Consider the following 16,651-nt stretch of genomic DNA (forward strand, 5'->3'; position numbering starts at 1 on the left):
TACTGCCTCAGTGTATCTATTTTCAATTTCTATGTTCAAAATATTTATAGTAATTCGCGACTACGCCTCTTGACCTTTCATTTATCATCCGCCGTTGGTTTATTTTTTTTTTCTTGGTGATCTGTTCAGACTTCAGCAGCGTCTTATATCTACAAGGTGTTTAAAATTAGGCTCGGGAAGTTGGCAAAATATTCGATAAGATTTCGAAAGGCGAAAATTGACGAAAAATCCTCATGTGAATGTGTTGTCTATCTTTGAATTTAAGGGGACAAAAAACTGATTGGTTTCTTTGAAAAAAATCCTATACCTACTTCTACAGGGTGTTTGAAGTGCGAGTGACCAAACTGAAGATTTGCGTACTACCAAACTAGGTCTAGGTTAGGATGGGTCGTTTTTTAACTTTTTTCGAATTTTGATGGACTGTAGCAAAAATTTATGGCCAAGTGATCTCAATAAGTTCAGAAAAAATTTCAAACTTTTTGGTCATATGGAAGGTATCTAACGGAATTTTTTAGAAAAAATCACTACTTTTTTACTACTTTTTTTACTAGGTACCTTTTTTCAACAAAATTTTCAGAAAGCTCTCCACTCGACCCCCTCCCTCTCAACAGTCTCAACACACACAAAAAATTAACAGAGTGTCTATTATTTTTGGCAAGTCATTTTCCCTGACTTTTCCAGGTTTCCCAGATCATTTTTTCCAGGGATGGAAAGCTAGCTGAAAGCTGAAAGCCGAGGAAGTTTGGAGTTTTTGAAAGCTAAAAGCTAGCCAAAATCTTTATTTATTCAACTTTCTTTCAGCTTTTTTGCAAATTCATTTCCTTCAGTTTTTATTTTGAATTATTTTTTGATTTTCACATTTTACTTTTCTCTTTTTTTCAGCTTTTTCGTGTTTTTTTTTTTTCGTTGTGGTTGTGAATTTACATTTTCTTTTCAATTCACCTCATTAAAAAAAAATTGAAAAGCCAAAAGCTGATAGTCAAAAGCTAAAAGCTAAAACCCAGAGTATTTTTGGAAACTAAAAAGCTTCCAAAAATAAAAGCTAAAGCTGAAGTTTTATACATTTTTTAGAAGCTAAAAACTGAAGCCAAAAGTTTCAGCTTTCCATCCCTGATTTTTTCCAATTTTCTATACGTACTTACCCCATACTTTAATAATCAAAAAAACAAGTTGACGGGAGGGGGGGGGAATTTTTTATCATAAGTTTCTCTTCAAACTGAGTCGAGAGCTTTTGAAAATATTTATTTCAAGATGCCCTGAAAACGAGTTTATTTTTTGGTTTTTAAAATTTTAGAATTTGAATGATGTTTTTTTGAAGGAAGTTGATTTTTTTTTTTTAAACAGAACATGCTCAAGCGAAGGCGAAAGCTCTTGAACGTTTGTATTTCAAGAGGCATAAAAACTACGTTTTTTTGTAAGAAGTTCATTTTTTGGCTTTAAAACTTGATTTTTTAAAAGAAATGTTCATCTCGATTGTGAAAAAGAAAAAAAAACAAGCGAGGTCAAAAGTATTCAAAAATTTGTGAATCGAGAAGTAAAAAATAATGTTTTTCTTTCACTATACATCAGGCCCATTTTTTCAAAATGCCAGGGATTTTTCGTGAAAATTACAAAATCTCCTGACTTTTTCTATCCAGGATTTCCAGGAAAATGGACACCCTGATTAACAAAGTCAAATTGTTCACAGGAAAATTTTCAAAAAAATTGAAATTGGAAGAAAAATTGTATACAAAGTATTTTTAATTTTAAATCAAAATTATGAAGAAAAACCAATACAAAAATGAACGCATCAATGATTTTTTCATTTTTTCACCTACCTTTTTGACTAAATTCACTACTTTTTCACTACTTTCACTATTCATTTTTAAAATCACTACTTTCACCACTTGTTAGATACCCTAGGTCGACGTCCTCCCCCCCTCCTCTTCCACCTACCAGCTCGAGCTCAAAGTTTGAAAATTTGAAAACGTTTGTATAATGTAGGTACATATAGTAATTACTATTAAAATTGTGCAAAAATGAAAAATCAGATAATTTAACGTGAAGGAAATTAATGAGAACAAAACGAGAACTCATAATTAAATATTACGAAAAAATTTCTAAAATCTACAGCTAATTATTAAATTAAGTATCAGAAAATCATTTGAATTCACTATATGTAGTAAGAATAAAGCTGAGTTCTCCTTCAAGAAAAATCAAGATTTCAAACAAAAAACAAGATTTTGCCCAAACTTCTACTTTCAATTATATTTTTCCATTGCAAAGAAATTGGAGAATGATGAAAGTGTTCGTTTCAACCTCATTATTAATCTTTGTACCTGCCTCAAAAACACAGCATCTAAATCACATAGGTACCTTAACTTCTAATTCGAATTAGGTACAACGAGACGAAAAGTACCCTAGAAGACACAACCTTCCTTAAAAAATGATCCCGCAGCCCCCACAGGATATCTCCCCAATGGAACTAAAATCCAAAAAAAATTACATTTCCATCTCGCACTACAAATCCTTATCAAATTAGATTAAAAATAAATTATTATCCTCATCCGCGACATTGCGATATTCTAACCAGAGTAAATTTTCTCTTACAGAAGCTGAACCAATCGAAAGCTGTTACCATAAGAATGAAACTTACAAACGAGGCAGCACATTCAACGACACTTGCGACGTTTGCATTTGCGAAGCTGGCGGACGGGTCAACTGTAAAAGCAGGTAAATTGTCTTTTATCTCACACAACTCGGCAACTTACGAGTATCTACAGATTTTTACACATACATACAAAACCGCTATATGTATTTTAAATCGCCACATCATCTGATATAATGATTTATAATAACATATTCGGTACGTGGATCGTGGCATCGCTGCAGTCTAAACTATAAGCAGCAAAAATAAAGAGCAAACAATGTGTACAAATTTGAGTACCTTTCGTGCAGATAAATAGGGTACCATAAATTGTTATATGTAAGCGTCGTCGCCATCTCGTCGGTGTAACAAAAAGGTACCTATCTATAAGTGCCAGAGAGAACCACGTAATTAGGAGTCGATTGGCGTGCACAATACGCTTAATTTTGAAAATCCATCGATTATTTACCGAGCTGTCAACGAAATGTTTATATGTTGAAAATATTCGCTAACCTTGAGAGAAAGAAAAAAAATCCATAAATTTTCGTAATCTGTACCTAGGGCTAAGACGATAGATAGGTACCTAACTTATAATACGTCAGACGTGAAAATGATTAATGTACGATATGCGTATGTGTAATTTCACAGATGTCCACGTCTTCAAAATGCAACTGGTAATTGTTTAGCTGTCCAAGATCCCGAAGATCCATGCTGCAAACGAATCCTTTGTGATGTCGAAGAACACGACGTCAATAAGGTTGGAATTACAGGTAAGCATTAGAATTTGTGATACGAAGAAATTTTTGTAAAGATCAATTATCATTCATATTTCCTCACGTTGAATTATTCACAACAGCTTCGGACGAAACCGGTATCAGCAGCAGTACCACAGATAATCAAATAATATCTGCAAAGGCTCTAAATGGCACCTCGGTATCATTGACATTCGCCGAGAAATCCAAAGACTGTAACGTCGAAGTAAGTGAAAACGGAGTCGATTGGAACAACATGGAATGCGTCGAGAACACCATCGGTGGTCTCGAACCGGGTAAAAAATATCAATTCAGGTTGAAAAACACAGCATCCAACAAAGTCGAAGTTACTCTGCCACGCTCTCCAAGTCTAACCAACTCCTCGCTGACTTGTTCCTTTAAAGGAAAAACATACAATATAGGTAAGCTTTAAAACACACCAAACTGAAGTCTGAGCTTAAAGTTCTTTCCATTTGAGCATACTCATTTTCTGCAATATTTTCCTTTTCTCAAAGGCGAAGAATTCCACGACGGTTGCGACGCTTACTGTATTTGCGAAACGACCGGAGTCGATTGCGCACGAATCGAATGTCCGACAGATTTCGGACTCGATGTCCTCGATCCACAATGTGTAAGCTGGGAAATGCATCCTCCAGATTTCACTCCAACCCCACCATACTGCTGTCCAGATAAAATACGTTGCAAAGATAACGGATCGTGTATGTATAATGGCGAAAAGTAAGTACCCATAAATTTTGGCTGCCCTGCCCTACCTCCACCTTTTTCTTCAATGGAGATACGTTCATATTGCGTGTTCTTCCTCAACAGCTACCCCAACTGGTCCGAGTTACCGGTAAAAGCAACAGGTTGTGAAAACCGATGTTATTGCGAAATGGGAAAAGTATCTTGTTCGCCGATGTGTGCGAAGATCTCTGATACACCTCCCAAAGATCTCTTATGTCCTCCCGAACAAGCAGTTCTGCAAAAGCCCCCAGACGATGAGTGCTGTTTGCATTGGACTTGTCCTCATGTCGGTAGACCAGGTAAGATTTTTGCACTAGTGCTTCATTGGTTGTATATGACTTTTTACTCTCGCTCTTTATCTTTCTCTATATTATTTTTTTCAATTAGGTATAAATATTTACACAGTTATATAATCACTCTCATAGAAATATTAGAATTTAATACGGTCGCATTCAAGTTGAAAAGTACATTAAATTAGTATAGGTATGCTAGGTCTCTATACCTGTACCTAGACCTACAATACATCAACGCGAAACCACGACAGTAGAATTTATTTTATGCTTTTTGATATCCTTATACACGTTACTCATATCAATATTTTAGTGTAATTATGTAGCATATTTATCCAAAATACGCTTCGTTTCGAGCAACGTTATACACGATGATGAGGAATCCATTCGATGTTTAAGCTTGCAAAAAGCATGCAGCTTTTCGAGATTATTATCGTTGTTATTGTTGCTGCTGGGTTTTCAAACATATTATACATTTTACATACGAGTTACGAGCAAAAAAAAAAAAGAACGAAATTATCACACATTTATACCTATATTTTATTCTATCGTTATACCATAGCTTTTCGTTCGCTGTTTAATGGCTTGTGTGTGTAGTACTTGAATATTTCTTCACTCTCTTCAAGTAACTACTTAGGTAGAACAATTCTCTAAACCCAAACTTCAACAAAGACTGCCAACTTGTACCTTTTTCTACAGAAAAGTTGAATAAAAAAATCCTATATCAGAATTCATACAAAAATTTAGAATTTTTTTCCCCAAGAATTGCTCTTTACTATTACCCATACTGATAGTTGAACGCTTCTAAAAAATGAAAAATGAACAATTAATTAAAAATTGGAAAAATACAGGCAAAACCGCACGAAATAGGGCAATTCGATGAAAATTGGAAACACGAAAAGTAAAAAAGGTGGATTTTGAGTGGTTTTAATTTTCAAAGTTTTCCTTGGGTCATTCCACGTCAATTCGACCAAAAAAATGCGATTTTGAAAGTCATGTCTTTCGATTTTGCTCAATTTTTTTTTCAGAATGGGTCCAATCAAAAATCAGACGTCATTCATATTCGTGTTCAGCGTCACCAAAAACATACTATTTGATGTGTCGCACGAAAAAAACCTCATTTTGAACTTTTACCCCATTTGGGGAGGTGCTGGGGGCCGTGAATGGGGTCCAATCAAAAATCTAACGTCATATTCGTGTTCAGCGTTACCAAAAACATACAATTCAATATATCACATGCCCTAGATTTTTTTTCGAAAGTTTTGCCCCAAATTGGGGGTGGGGTGCTCCCTCTCCATTAAGAGATCCCATCTCGAAACTTGAATATTTCAAAAAAGCATCAAAAGGTACATCTATGGAAATTTTTTCAGAATTTTAAATGGTAGCTCTCACTTACAGCGCCATTTTGAAATTTGAACTTTTAATTTGAAAGTTCAACTTTCAAATTTTCAAATTTTCAAAATGTTCAAAAAGTTCAAAATTCAATACCCTTTCGAACTGTGAAATCAGTTTTGATCAAAGCATCATAGTTTTGGAGGAATGCGCTGCTGAAGTTGAGTATCTCGAGACAATGTGAAAATAATGGAAGCCCCCCACCCACCCCCTGGGGAGGCTGGGACCAAACTGATTGCGGGTTTCTTACTTACTGGGTGGGTAGATATTATTGTAAAAAAAATTGAGGGAAATCGAAAGACATGGCTCAAAAACGTTGGTCAAATTGACATGGAATGACCCCCTTTTTCATCGTGCATTTGAATCCCTCTCTCTCTTTCTCTCTAAAAGATCCAACATTCGAAATAATTCAACTTTCAAAAATTAATATACCTATCAAATCACAAAATAGAACTATCTATTTAGTAATTCTAATCCTATTTTTTAAAAATCCGATTTCTGGAGACAGCATGTTTTAAAAACTTGGTTTGAAAACCAAAATTTCTGCTGCCCAAATACAAAATTGACTTTTTAATGATTAACAATCCAATAACTACATACCGCAGTTCATTACAAATAATTTTTTTTATTAATTTTATGCATGGTGTACCCTTACGAATAACACTCCTTTGAAATTGTGAGTAGGCAACTCATCCTGAGTACCTGTGAGCATGTTTACCTATCCTAGGATTCTAAGGGGCCGATTTTCATAAATTTTAGAAATACTGTCAACGTTTTAGAACAGCTGCTGAACATTTAGTTTTCATCTACTTTTGAAATAAATGACCAACCCAAAAATGTATGGTGTCTTATTAGGTTGAAAATTATGAAGAAAAGGTCGAAATATTGAGTGAATTTAGCAATGAACTGATCTAGAAAGGAAAACGTTTTTAATAAATTTTGAGCCCCTCTCTCCCTCCCTCCGCTAAGAACCTAAAATGGTGACACCATGTTCGATTGTATTAAATCTAACTGAAAATAATCTAGAGAGGAAAACGTTTTTGATCAGTGGTAAACCTTCCTCTTTCCACCAAAAAAGATTACACCATGTTTGATTATTTGATATGGCTGACAAATCACACTCAATGCATTGAGCCGGCTGGATGGAGTTGCAGGTTTTTGATAATACCTCAATCAAAAATATGTGAAAACCACATTTTTAGCCGCCTAAATCATTTTCGGAGGGATGAGGGGAGGGGGTGAAACTACAAAGAATTCAATTTTCACGTTTCTTTTCCTACTTCTGAAAGCCCTTCTTCCACTCCCTTTTTCAAATGCATGCTTTATAAAATTGAACACACTAGGTATGTGCAATTTCCCCCAAAAAACTTAAATTGAAAAAATTCCATGAAATTTTTAAATTTCAACAATTGTACGATTGAAAAAATCATGATTTTTCTCAGGAATTTGATTTCTAGGGCCAATAATTGAGTACATAAAATTGAAAAGTAGTATTTTTGTAAAATTTTTGAAAATTTTTGAGACCACCAACTTGAAAATTTTCTAGCAGGGAAATATTTCTTTTGAAGTTGGCAGTCCTGACTGAAACACTTGATGTTTTACAAAGAAATATTGATTTAAAATATTGAGCCAGTGAAATCACAAAATGGGAGCAGACTACTCAAGCACCATAAACAAAACACCCTCGCACGATATAAAAATTCCTAATCGCTGCAAAAAATCGCTATCGCCTTCGCATTCGACACCTAATTCGTTTCGATTGGTATCTCTAAAATGGCTATATTTCTAAAAAATTGCCTTATTATTTCAGGAAATGAGACGATAAAATCAGAGAAAAAGGAACACGCTACTAACACATTAGATAATACTGAATTTACCCAAAATGAAAACAACTTCACGAGCACAATATACTCGACAGATGAAACGACCAAACCGAACTCAATCGATCGTTTGACTACTGTAACTTACAACACTAAAAAACCGCTAACTAACTCCAAAAACACAACCGATAAAAAAGAATTCTATCCGGGACCGTTCAGTCCGCAATACTTTGCTAAAAATGAAAACTCGAGTATGGAAAAATCGACCAAGAAACCCAACCATGGAATGTTGGCCGATCTACTGTCACCTTTCCATTTGGAGAAATTCGCTTCGGAGATAGAGAAAAATATACATTCCAATGACACCTCGTCGATGAACAAGAAACCAGGTAAAAAACCAACCGGTACCAAAGGTTATGCTCACAATGAAGAGGAAGAAGAAGAGGAGGATGAGGAAGATCATTACGATGAGAAAAATCAATACGAAGATCTGTTCACTGATCTATTCGATCCAAAGAACAAGAATAAGAATTCTTCGAAGCATTCCATATGGAACATTAAACCACCGGAAATTCCACCTTTTGTGAAAAATCCGAATTTGCCGGAAAACGAATACGCTAAAGAGAAAAGTACAACGGAATCTATTAAACATTCGGAAACACCGGGTGAATTTCCTAAGAAACATATACCCAGTGGTAGCAAGGACAGCAATAAGAAACAAAAACCGCAATTCGATCAAGATAAACCTTACGATGTGAAGATCAGCGAACAAAATCCCAATAACTTTTTACCATATCCGAATATACCTTACACAATACCAGATAACGTGTACCCGAATGTGAATCCTCACTTGAAATACCCTCCTTCTGAGATCCTTATCCATCAAGCTCCGCAGAATCCAAATCTGGGTTACAACAACAACAAGTACAAACCGACACCGATCAACGATCCAAATCAATCCGAAGAATTTTACCATTTAATCGACAACGATGCTTACAACGATGAACAAATTCGCCAAAATTTGCATTACGGTCAGCACGAAATCCATCCTCAGTTCGGTCACGTGGTTAAGTTGACCAAAGACGGTGTCAGGCTGCAAAATCCTAACGAACCGAATACTCCGCTAAATGTCGAAGAAGTACTAACTCATTTACATCACGAGACTAATAATAACAACGTGCATTTACCAAATATATTACCAGGAGGTCCACCTCGTCATCAAGTTCCAATACATAATTTCGGATACCAAAACTACCACGAAACGTTGAACGCTGATCAAACGTCGCATCCGTTATTATTACAACCAGAGCTGCTCAATCAGCATAACAACACAAATCGAGGTTTGTTCCAGAACACAATGTAATTTTGTTGGTATTGGTTTTTGTGGTAGCAATACCTAACTGTAGAATTGTATAATCGTGGTTCGAATGCGTAGATGTGTTTACTGTTTTTGCCTGGTATCGGAGTATCAGCTCGTAAGGAACTAATGGATTGTTTTTCTCCTGTAGCTTTATACTTAGTTTCAATCTTGTACATAGATCTGCTTCCGTGGTTAATGGGTTCACCATGTAGACATTAATGTTCGTGGTGTACACCTTAGAATTGGGTATTAGGGTTACGATTTTCTTAATATTGTATTATAATCAAATGTGTGATCGTACATATTTACTTCGCTTACCTCAATATATTCGGCAATCCTGTTGTCGTTGTTGTAAATATCTGCGTGTAGAATTCATTGTTTGTTCACTAATCACTACACCACACAATTCACCACCGATTAGTGACTCGATTCCGTCAAAATCCGATGAAAGACAGACCCGAACACGAAAGAGAATCCGTTGATTGTTTACATCATCTCACCACACAATCTCCACCCACAAAATATGTGAGATAATGATTTGATTTTATCAATGAAACGAACCCCATGTTTAGCAACAAAAAAAAAAGTAAAAAGAATTCGCGAAAAGGACAATTAATTTATTACCTAATTAATTAAAACCGAAGTCCGAAACCTCAACAGCTCAAACAGCTGTGCTAAAGAAAAGAGCGCCATTTTATTCATTTCCGGGTTATCTTATCAAATTTTTACGTAATTCATTGTTTACATTTTACAGCCAGGAAACAGGATGCAGGAATGTTTACCTACTTTGGAAGCTTGCTTAGACCTATCTCTTTGGATTGTACGATTTTTACTTTTTATTGTTTTTTTCACATTTTTTTCTAATTAATAATTAATTTTTTGTAGTAAGTAGTCTAACTTCTGGGTACTTTTCTGAGCATTTTATATTATAAGTGGAATGTAAAAAAAAAAAAAAAAAAAATGTACAAACAATAATGAACAAGTTAATAAAATACAAAAAAAAACTAACAATACGAACTGAAGACTTATCAATAATTTTTGTTTGACGATGGCAAAACAAAACATTGCATAACTCAACTGAACCTTTTATTTAGAAATTACATATTATAACTTGAAACTGTACAGATAAATCTGCATGCTGAATTTGTATTTTATTGATTCCGATTACACTATTTAAAATTAGCGTGAAAACCATTGTAAAAATGTTTTCCAAATACATAACTTATGATGTTACAGATGAAGTAAAAATCCATGTTCTGGAGGCAGTCGATGAAAGTACAGTTAAGCTCGTATTTTCTGTACCTCAAGTGCTAGTTGGATTACATGGAAGAGTAGAATTGCGTTACACTTCTGACCAACAGTAAGTACCTTTTCAATTTGAATACAAAAAGAATTGTTTGAAATTTTTTCATACACGAAAACGTGTTCAAAACGCATTAAAGATATGAAAATGATCCAAAAACGCTCAAAAAAGCATTAAAATTACCAACAAGTAACAAAAACTGCTCTTTCAATTAAACGTAAGTTGTTGTAAATGCATAAAAATTAAAGAAGTGTTATAAAAACATTCAATAAGGTATTAAAAACGCTGAAAATGACTTAAAAGTAATAAAATTTTATTTTAGTAAAAATTGCAAAAAAAAAAAATGATAAAGTACCTACCCATTAAAAATATGCTAAATTTATATAAAAACACCAAGAAAACATCAAATTTCAAAATTATTAAAAATTGAGTATTCGCCAAAAATTTATGAAATACGGTTAAAAATCTGTTGAAATGATGTAGAAACACCCCGCGCCAAAAAAACAAAACAAAAAACTAAATCATTGCAAATTACTTGCTTCAAAAGTAGGTTATTTCAGTAAAATTTGGCAAAAATGCACGAAAAAGTGCTAAAAATGTATTAAACTTCTGTAAAAAAAAAACACCAAAAATGCATTAAAATCACTAAGAATTGCTCAAAACTATTGAAATTCCTGCAAAATTGGTTAAAAATGCACAAAAAACGAAGAAAAAGTTAAAACCTCATTAAATCAATGTAAAACGACACTAGAAAAAAATCAAAATCGCTAAAAAAATTATAAAAAAGCAATATTTTTGTAAAATTTGAAAAATCCATAAAAATTCACGAAAAATGGGGAAAAAATTGATGCAAAAATTGAAAAATGGTTTAATGAAAATTACTTTTAAAAAATATATGTACCTATAAACGTTTGACGAAAATGCGAAGAAGGTGTTTAAAACGTGTGAAAATAATATAAAAAAAAAACTGTCTAAAAAAGCAATAAATTCACTGAAAATTGGGTAATGAAAAGCTATGAAATTTTGAGTAAGTATTTTTCAAAAAAAAAAAATTGTCAATACTTTGCGTATGCTATGAAAACAACCAAAGCAGCTATAAAACCTCAGACAATGAGGTAATCAAAAAATGAAAAATAGAAATTCAGTAAAATGTTTTCAAAACACAAAAAACTGCTAAAATTTGACTAAAACTTGCCCAAAATGCATAAAAAAGTGTTGAAATGATGTGCTTAAATATTATTTCGATTTTTTTGGTTTCAAATTCTTATAATTTTTTTATGTCAATATTTGAAAAATAAACTTCTCATATCAAATATGAGAGTTTAATTTCGACAAAGGAGGATAGGAATATCTACCTATAACAATACCTACCAATGTATCATCCATTCAAAAACTCGACATTTTCTATCCCTTTATTTATTGTAAGTATTCCATGAACTTTTCCAGAAATAACGAACCATCAACTTGGGAACACCAAATCCTTGCTCCACCTGATGATCTGATCGCCACAGCCGAATTAGAATTCGAGTTGACCGGTTTACAACCAAATACCACTTACAAAATAAAAATTTCAGTCGTAATGAGCGATGTTGGTAACGCTCCTACCAGTAATATACTTAGCATTAGGACACCAGCTTCTGGTAAATATTTTATTCCACTTTGAGCTAATCATAATGAAGTGAATACGTACTAATAAATTGTGATTTTGTTTCATTAGCTCCTCTAGCAACAACGTTACCACCGATTATACCTGTTGAACCAGAACTGAGAGCTATTGAAGTAAATGCCACTTACGTTAAAGTTGGCTGGCGAATGTTTAGTGATACCGAACTTCAATTCATCGATGGAGTTCAGCTTAGATATAAAGAGCTTGATGACAAAGTATGACGACTCATTTTTAAATGATTACCTATCTCGTCTGTGAATGATGTAGGTATTTACTAAATTACTAATCACTTCATTTTTTGATAGGTTTACGCTGCTACACCTTTGATCCATCGAGCTGTGACCACTTACACGATAGAACAATTAAAACCCAACTCTATTTACGAAATTGGCATATTCTTTATTCCATTCCCTGGCCAAACCACCGAGCTCCAAGCTCAAAAAACCATACAAATCAGAACTGGATTAGAATTTGGTAATAATTTGTGAGCTTCAAACACTCCTATTTTTCTTTTTATTCGCATCAACTGACTCTTTTCGTCGATTACAGATCCGTATAAATTTGATATTATGGTGGAAGTACACCATATTAAAGCTTCATCTATAGAAATAACTTGGTCCGGAGTACCGTATCCGGAAGATAAATATGTAAATATTTTCCGCGCTATTTACCAGTCAGACGGTAGTCGAGAAGATTTTAGTACTTTTAAAGTAGCTAAACGAGATTCGTCTCAAAATATATTAATTCAAGATTTAAAACCAGGAACGAGGTATGTAGTATTTTTATGATTAGATTGTTTAATTGTAAACCTATACGTATATTAACCGGTAGTGATTTAATTAAATTTCATGATTTCAGGTATCGTTTATGGTTAGAAGCCTATTTAACTAATGGCCGAACTAAGAAAAGTAACGTAAAAGATTTTATTACAAAAATTGGACCTGCACTTCCACCTTCTACTAGTCAAGGTTCGTATACCTAATCGAGAATCATTCAAAATGCTACAATTTCATTATGTAAAAGAAAGAGTACCTCTCTAATATCTGTATAAATGTTGCTATATTTTAGGTAAATTAGAAGGTACGCCGTTAGTAGAAGCAAATACCTATTACGGTCCATTGGTCGCAGTTTCAATATTAGCTACGATAGCCATTACGTCAACGATAATATTAATATTAATATTAGCCAAAAAACACGGAACGATAAAAGCGCCGATAACGACTCCAATTAATAGAAAAAATAACACATCGGCCGCTTACGACAACCAAGCTTACAAGGTAGACATACAACATGAAACAATGGGTATGATTATTTAACGGTTCACAAGATCGTTTAATTAGAACTTTCACAATATTAAATTTTTTTTACCTCATCATCTCTATAACCAATACAATTTGAAATTTCATTTCTATAATCGATTTGTTTCCAATTAAAGATGATTTTTTTTTCTCTCTTACAGACTTATGAAAACGATCGTAACGGCGCGAAGGCCGGTTCAATCGCTTTAACAGTGTTTCCAAAAACACACGTTGAAAAAGAAGCTTAACAGTATTAAAAAATTGTGTAATGTACATGCGTCCTATGTATTATTTAAGTTTGACATCTCGATTCGAGTATTATTAGCGATACTTATTTCAATTGTGCAATAATTTTTCTCCTTTTTTTTAAACTCATTTTGTATATAATATTGACTTTTTTGTAAATTTCAACATCTTTATGACTAGTCCAAAATGGATTAAGATTTTTTTTTCTCTTGTGTAAATTATTGAACCAAATTTTTTAAATCTTTGCCATAATTTTTTTTCTCGTAATTTTATGTGTATGTTATATTTTGAATGTTAATGTTTTGTTTTATTGGTAGGTAGTTTTTTTTTTGAATAATTTTTATGACGAATTAATTTTTCACTTTGATGATATTTTTATTTAATAACGAGCGTGGAAGAAAGTTAAACTTATCAGTACTGCCAAAATACTGTTTATATGAGTGATATTAAATTTATAATGCATTTATTATTTAAAACTAATTTATAGGTTTTGTTCTGTATTTATTTTTTTTTACAAAGATAATTTTTTCTCCTTTGTATCAAGTGTATATAAAGATGTCGTACGTTTTAGTTTCATTTTTTTTTTTCCAATGATGGAAGCATGTGAGCGTTTATTTTTTTGAAAGAATTAATTTCCTTGACTCTTATCGGTTTTCCTGGCCAATTTTTCTAATTTTCGAGACCCTCCGAGTAAGAGCAGGCTTTTAAATTTATTAATACATACCACGATTTTTTGAGGTCAAAATGTTCCCTTTCAAACATTTTTTTTCAAATTAAAAAATCACTAAGGTTAGTTGAAGAATTGAAAAAAAAGACTTTTTAATAATTTAGGGAATAATGAGACTTTCTAATAATTTTTTCAAAAAATTTGGAATCTCTGACTTTTTTGAAAACAGGTAGATAGATATGAGTTCTTGGCTTTTTTTGACAAAAAATGTGATTTTTTGACAATTTTGCCAGAAATTGGTCCTTTTTTATAATTTTGGAAAAGAAATGAGGCTTTTTGGCAATTTCAGCAGTTAACAGGACTTTTTTTTACAAAAATTAGGAGTTCGAAAAATGCTTACAAAATATGGGGCTTTTGACAATTTTTACAGAAAGTGGAATTATTTCTGACAAAAATGAAAAAATTCTCTGATTTTCTTGTAAAAATTTCAAATTTCCCTGACATTTTTATGACTATTGATTTTTCCAGAAGGGTCAATTCCCTGACTTTCCAAGGTTTTCAGACTCCACATGATGGACACCCTAGTAAGATAACAATTACCACAGCGAAACTTACAGTTTACAATAATTCGTCATTTGCCCCATCCCTTCAATACGATGGATAGGCAACACATTCAGCTCATCTGTGTACCATCGATTACTTCTACATTAATGACATTCAAAAATTGACAGATAAATAATAATACATTATATCACGAAGATAACTTCAAAAAAACATAATTCCAAATTAAACAATTTTATTGCTTCAAATCAGTTACAAAATTTTATTCGCGCTTCAGCGAAACTCCGTAACAAAAATTACAAATAATACAAAATAGGATAAAATAGGTAGCAAAGAAAAGAACAAAAAAAACCTGAAATTATTTGGATCAGTTTCTGAGTGAGACAAACTTAATATCGATATAACAACGTGCATTATAAATAATTAAAATTAATAATAAAAAAGATAGACGGTGCATTATCACTCTTATAGGAATGTTTCAAAGATATCACTTCTTACCAAAAAATATTAAGCATTAAAAGCGTAATCTTCAAAACTCTCAAATCTCATAATTGACTATACGAATACAAAAATAGACGGAGAAAAAACGCAAAAAAAACACTAACAAAACGGTAACGCAAATAATAAATCAAGGAACGAAACATAAAAAAAAATTATAGAAAAAAAAATACAGGTAACAAGCAAACTACAACCAAAACAATATCTTTTCGTGATGATCACACACACAACTACGTACGACTAGGGCTTAAAAAACAAACATTCTCTAAATCTCTTTGTACTTAACTCGATAAAAATTTATGATTTCGTTGGCAGTACGATTAAGCTTCATAGTTTTTATCATTTGAGGATGGAATAATAGTAATAATACCACTTGATTTATAGAAAAATAAAACCTCATTCTTAAAATAATGCGAGTTTTAGTGCGTTTGATATTTTTATAATACTTATTTTTAAAAATACGGACGCAATTATTGAATTAACGTCTTTGACTATGATTCGGTAACTTTTGAAAGAACACAATTTTCGACTCGTTTGAAAATTTGGTACAGGGATAGTTTACTCATTCTGCTACATTTGGACAGACGTGTCTCTGGACAGGCCATTTTCATGTTAAGGTTCAACACGTCATCAATATCAGTTTCCCTGCAGATAGGAAATAAACTCCTCTTAAAATAATTATCGTAGATTTAATTAGGAAAAGATGATTTAAATGGTAATGTTACTTACAGAGCAGTTTTCAGAAAAGTACCGAACACTTCTTCGGGTATGAATTCGCCGTTGTTTTCAGACGACGCTGCGTATTTTGATTCTTGCACGTAAAAAAATAGGAAATCGCTTAGATGCTTGGCAGTGATGGCGATTTTATCGTTGCCTTTCAAGTGTTCGCTGGGTTTCTGCGAATTTAAATCAATGAATGGTAAATATGAAATTGATTTGAATGATATTACGATGCGAATGACGAGAATAGATATACCTTAAATTGCAATGGCATCGAAAGACCCTGAGAAATCGTATGTAAAAATTGCAAGATCACGTCACATTGGGTTTCTCTGTTGAGACTTTTTTCGTTCGTCAATTCTTGTCCTTTTAATCGAAGCAGCATTTTTTGGAGGTAACCTCCAAATGCTAATTGAATTTGAGGTTGACTGAAAAAATAATCGAAATAAATTTTCATCGGACAAAGGAACGAAAAAAAATGAATGATAAATTGAACGAAATACCTAATTAAATAATTATTAATTTCATAATTTACAATTTACAATACTCACTTCAGTCTAGATCCATTCTTCAAGTACCTGATGACGCTTTGTTTCTGCGGGCAATGGGTCACATTTTGATCAGCTATGTAAAACAATCGAACCATTAGTGATGAAAATTCAAATAATCCTTCACTATTCAACACTGAAATATTTTACAGTTTACTTA

General features: G+C 32.9%; 2 protein-coding genes across 3 annotated transcripts in view; one reads left to right on the top strand and one right to left on the bottom strand.

The window, feature by feature from the left end:
• Window positions 1–14,067, top strand: part of sas (stranded at second) — an 81,671-nt gene extending 67,604 nt beyond the window's left edge. The window contains exons 3-16 of one of the 2 annotated variants that reach the window (XM_065366112.1): window positions 2,592–2,712; window positions 3,275–3,396; window positions 3,483–3,800; window positions 3,894–4,116; window positions 4,207–4,421; window positions 7,615–8,964; window positions 10,221–10,344; window positions 11,734–11,927; window positions 12,005–12,168; window positions 12,259–12,427; window positions 12,503–12,722; window positions 12,812–12,921; window positions 13,022–13,255; window positions 13,413–14,067. In XM_065366112.1, the coding sequence (XP_065222184.1) occupies window positions 2,592–2,712; window positions 3,275–3,396; window positions 3,483–3,800; window positions 3,894–4,116; window positions 4,207–4,421; window positions 7,615–8,964; window positions 10,221–10,344; window positions 11,734–11,927; window positions 12,005–12,168; window positions 12,259–12,427; window positions 12,503–12,722; window positions 12,812–12,921; window positions 13,022–13,255; window positions 13,413–13,420 (3,572 nt within the window). In that variant the 3' untranslated portion in view covers window positions 13,421–14,067. The remainder of the gene's footprint in view (window positions 1–2,591; window positions 2,713–3,274; window positions 3,397–3,482; window positions 3,801–3,893; window positions 4,117–4,206; window positions 4,422–7,614; window positions 8,965–10,220; window positions 10,345–11,733; window positions 11,928–12,004; window positions 12,169–12,258; window positions 12,428–12,502; window positions 12,723–12,811; window positions 12,922–13,021; window positions 13,256–13,412) is intronic. The other variant, XM_065366111.1, reaches the window with a different exon arrangement.
• An 876-nt stretch (window positions 14,068–14,943) lies between these two features.
• The window catches only part of TTLL5 (Tubulin tyrosine ligase-like 5), a 60,019-nt gene continuing 58,311 nt past the window's right edge, over window positions 14,944–16,651 (bottom strand). The window contains exons 10-13 of the mRNA XM_065366113.1: window positions 16,495–16,567; window positions 16,200–16,371; window positions 15,953–16,119; window positions 14,944–15,868 (exon numbers count right to left, since the gene is read on the bottom strand). Coding sequence (XP_065222185.1) covers window positions 15,715–15,868; window positions 15,953–16,119; window positions 16,200–16,371; window positions 16,495–16,567 — 566 coding nt within the window. The 3' untranslated portion in view covers window positions 14,944–15,714. The remainder of the gene's footprint in view (window positions 15,869–15,952; window positions 16,120–16,199; window positions 16,372–16,494; window positions 16,568–16,651) is intronic.

Source organism: Planococcus citri, chromosome 5, assembly GCF_950023065.1.
Source record: "Planococcus citri chromosome 5, ihPlaCitr1.1, whole genome shotgun sequence".
NCBI lineage: Eukaryota > Metazoa > Arthropoda > Insecta > Hemiptera > Pseudococcidae > Planococcus > Planococcus citri.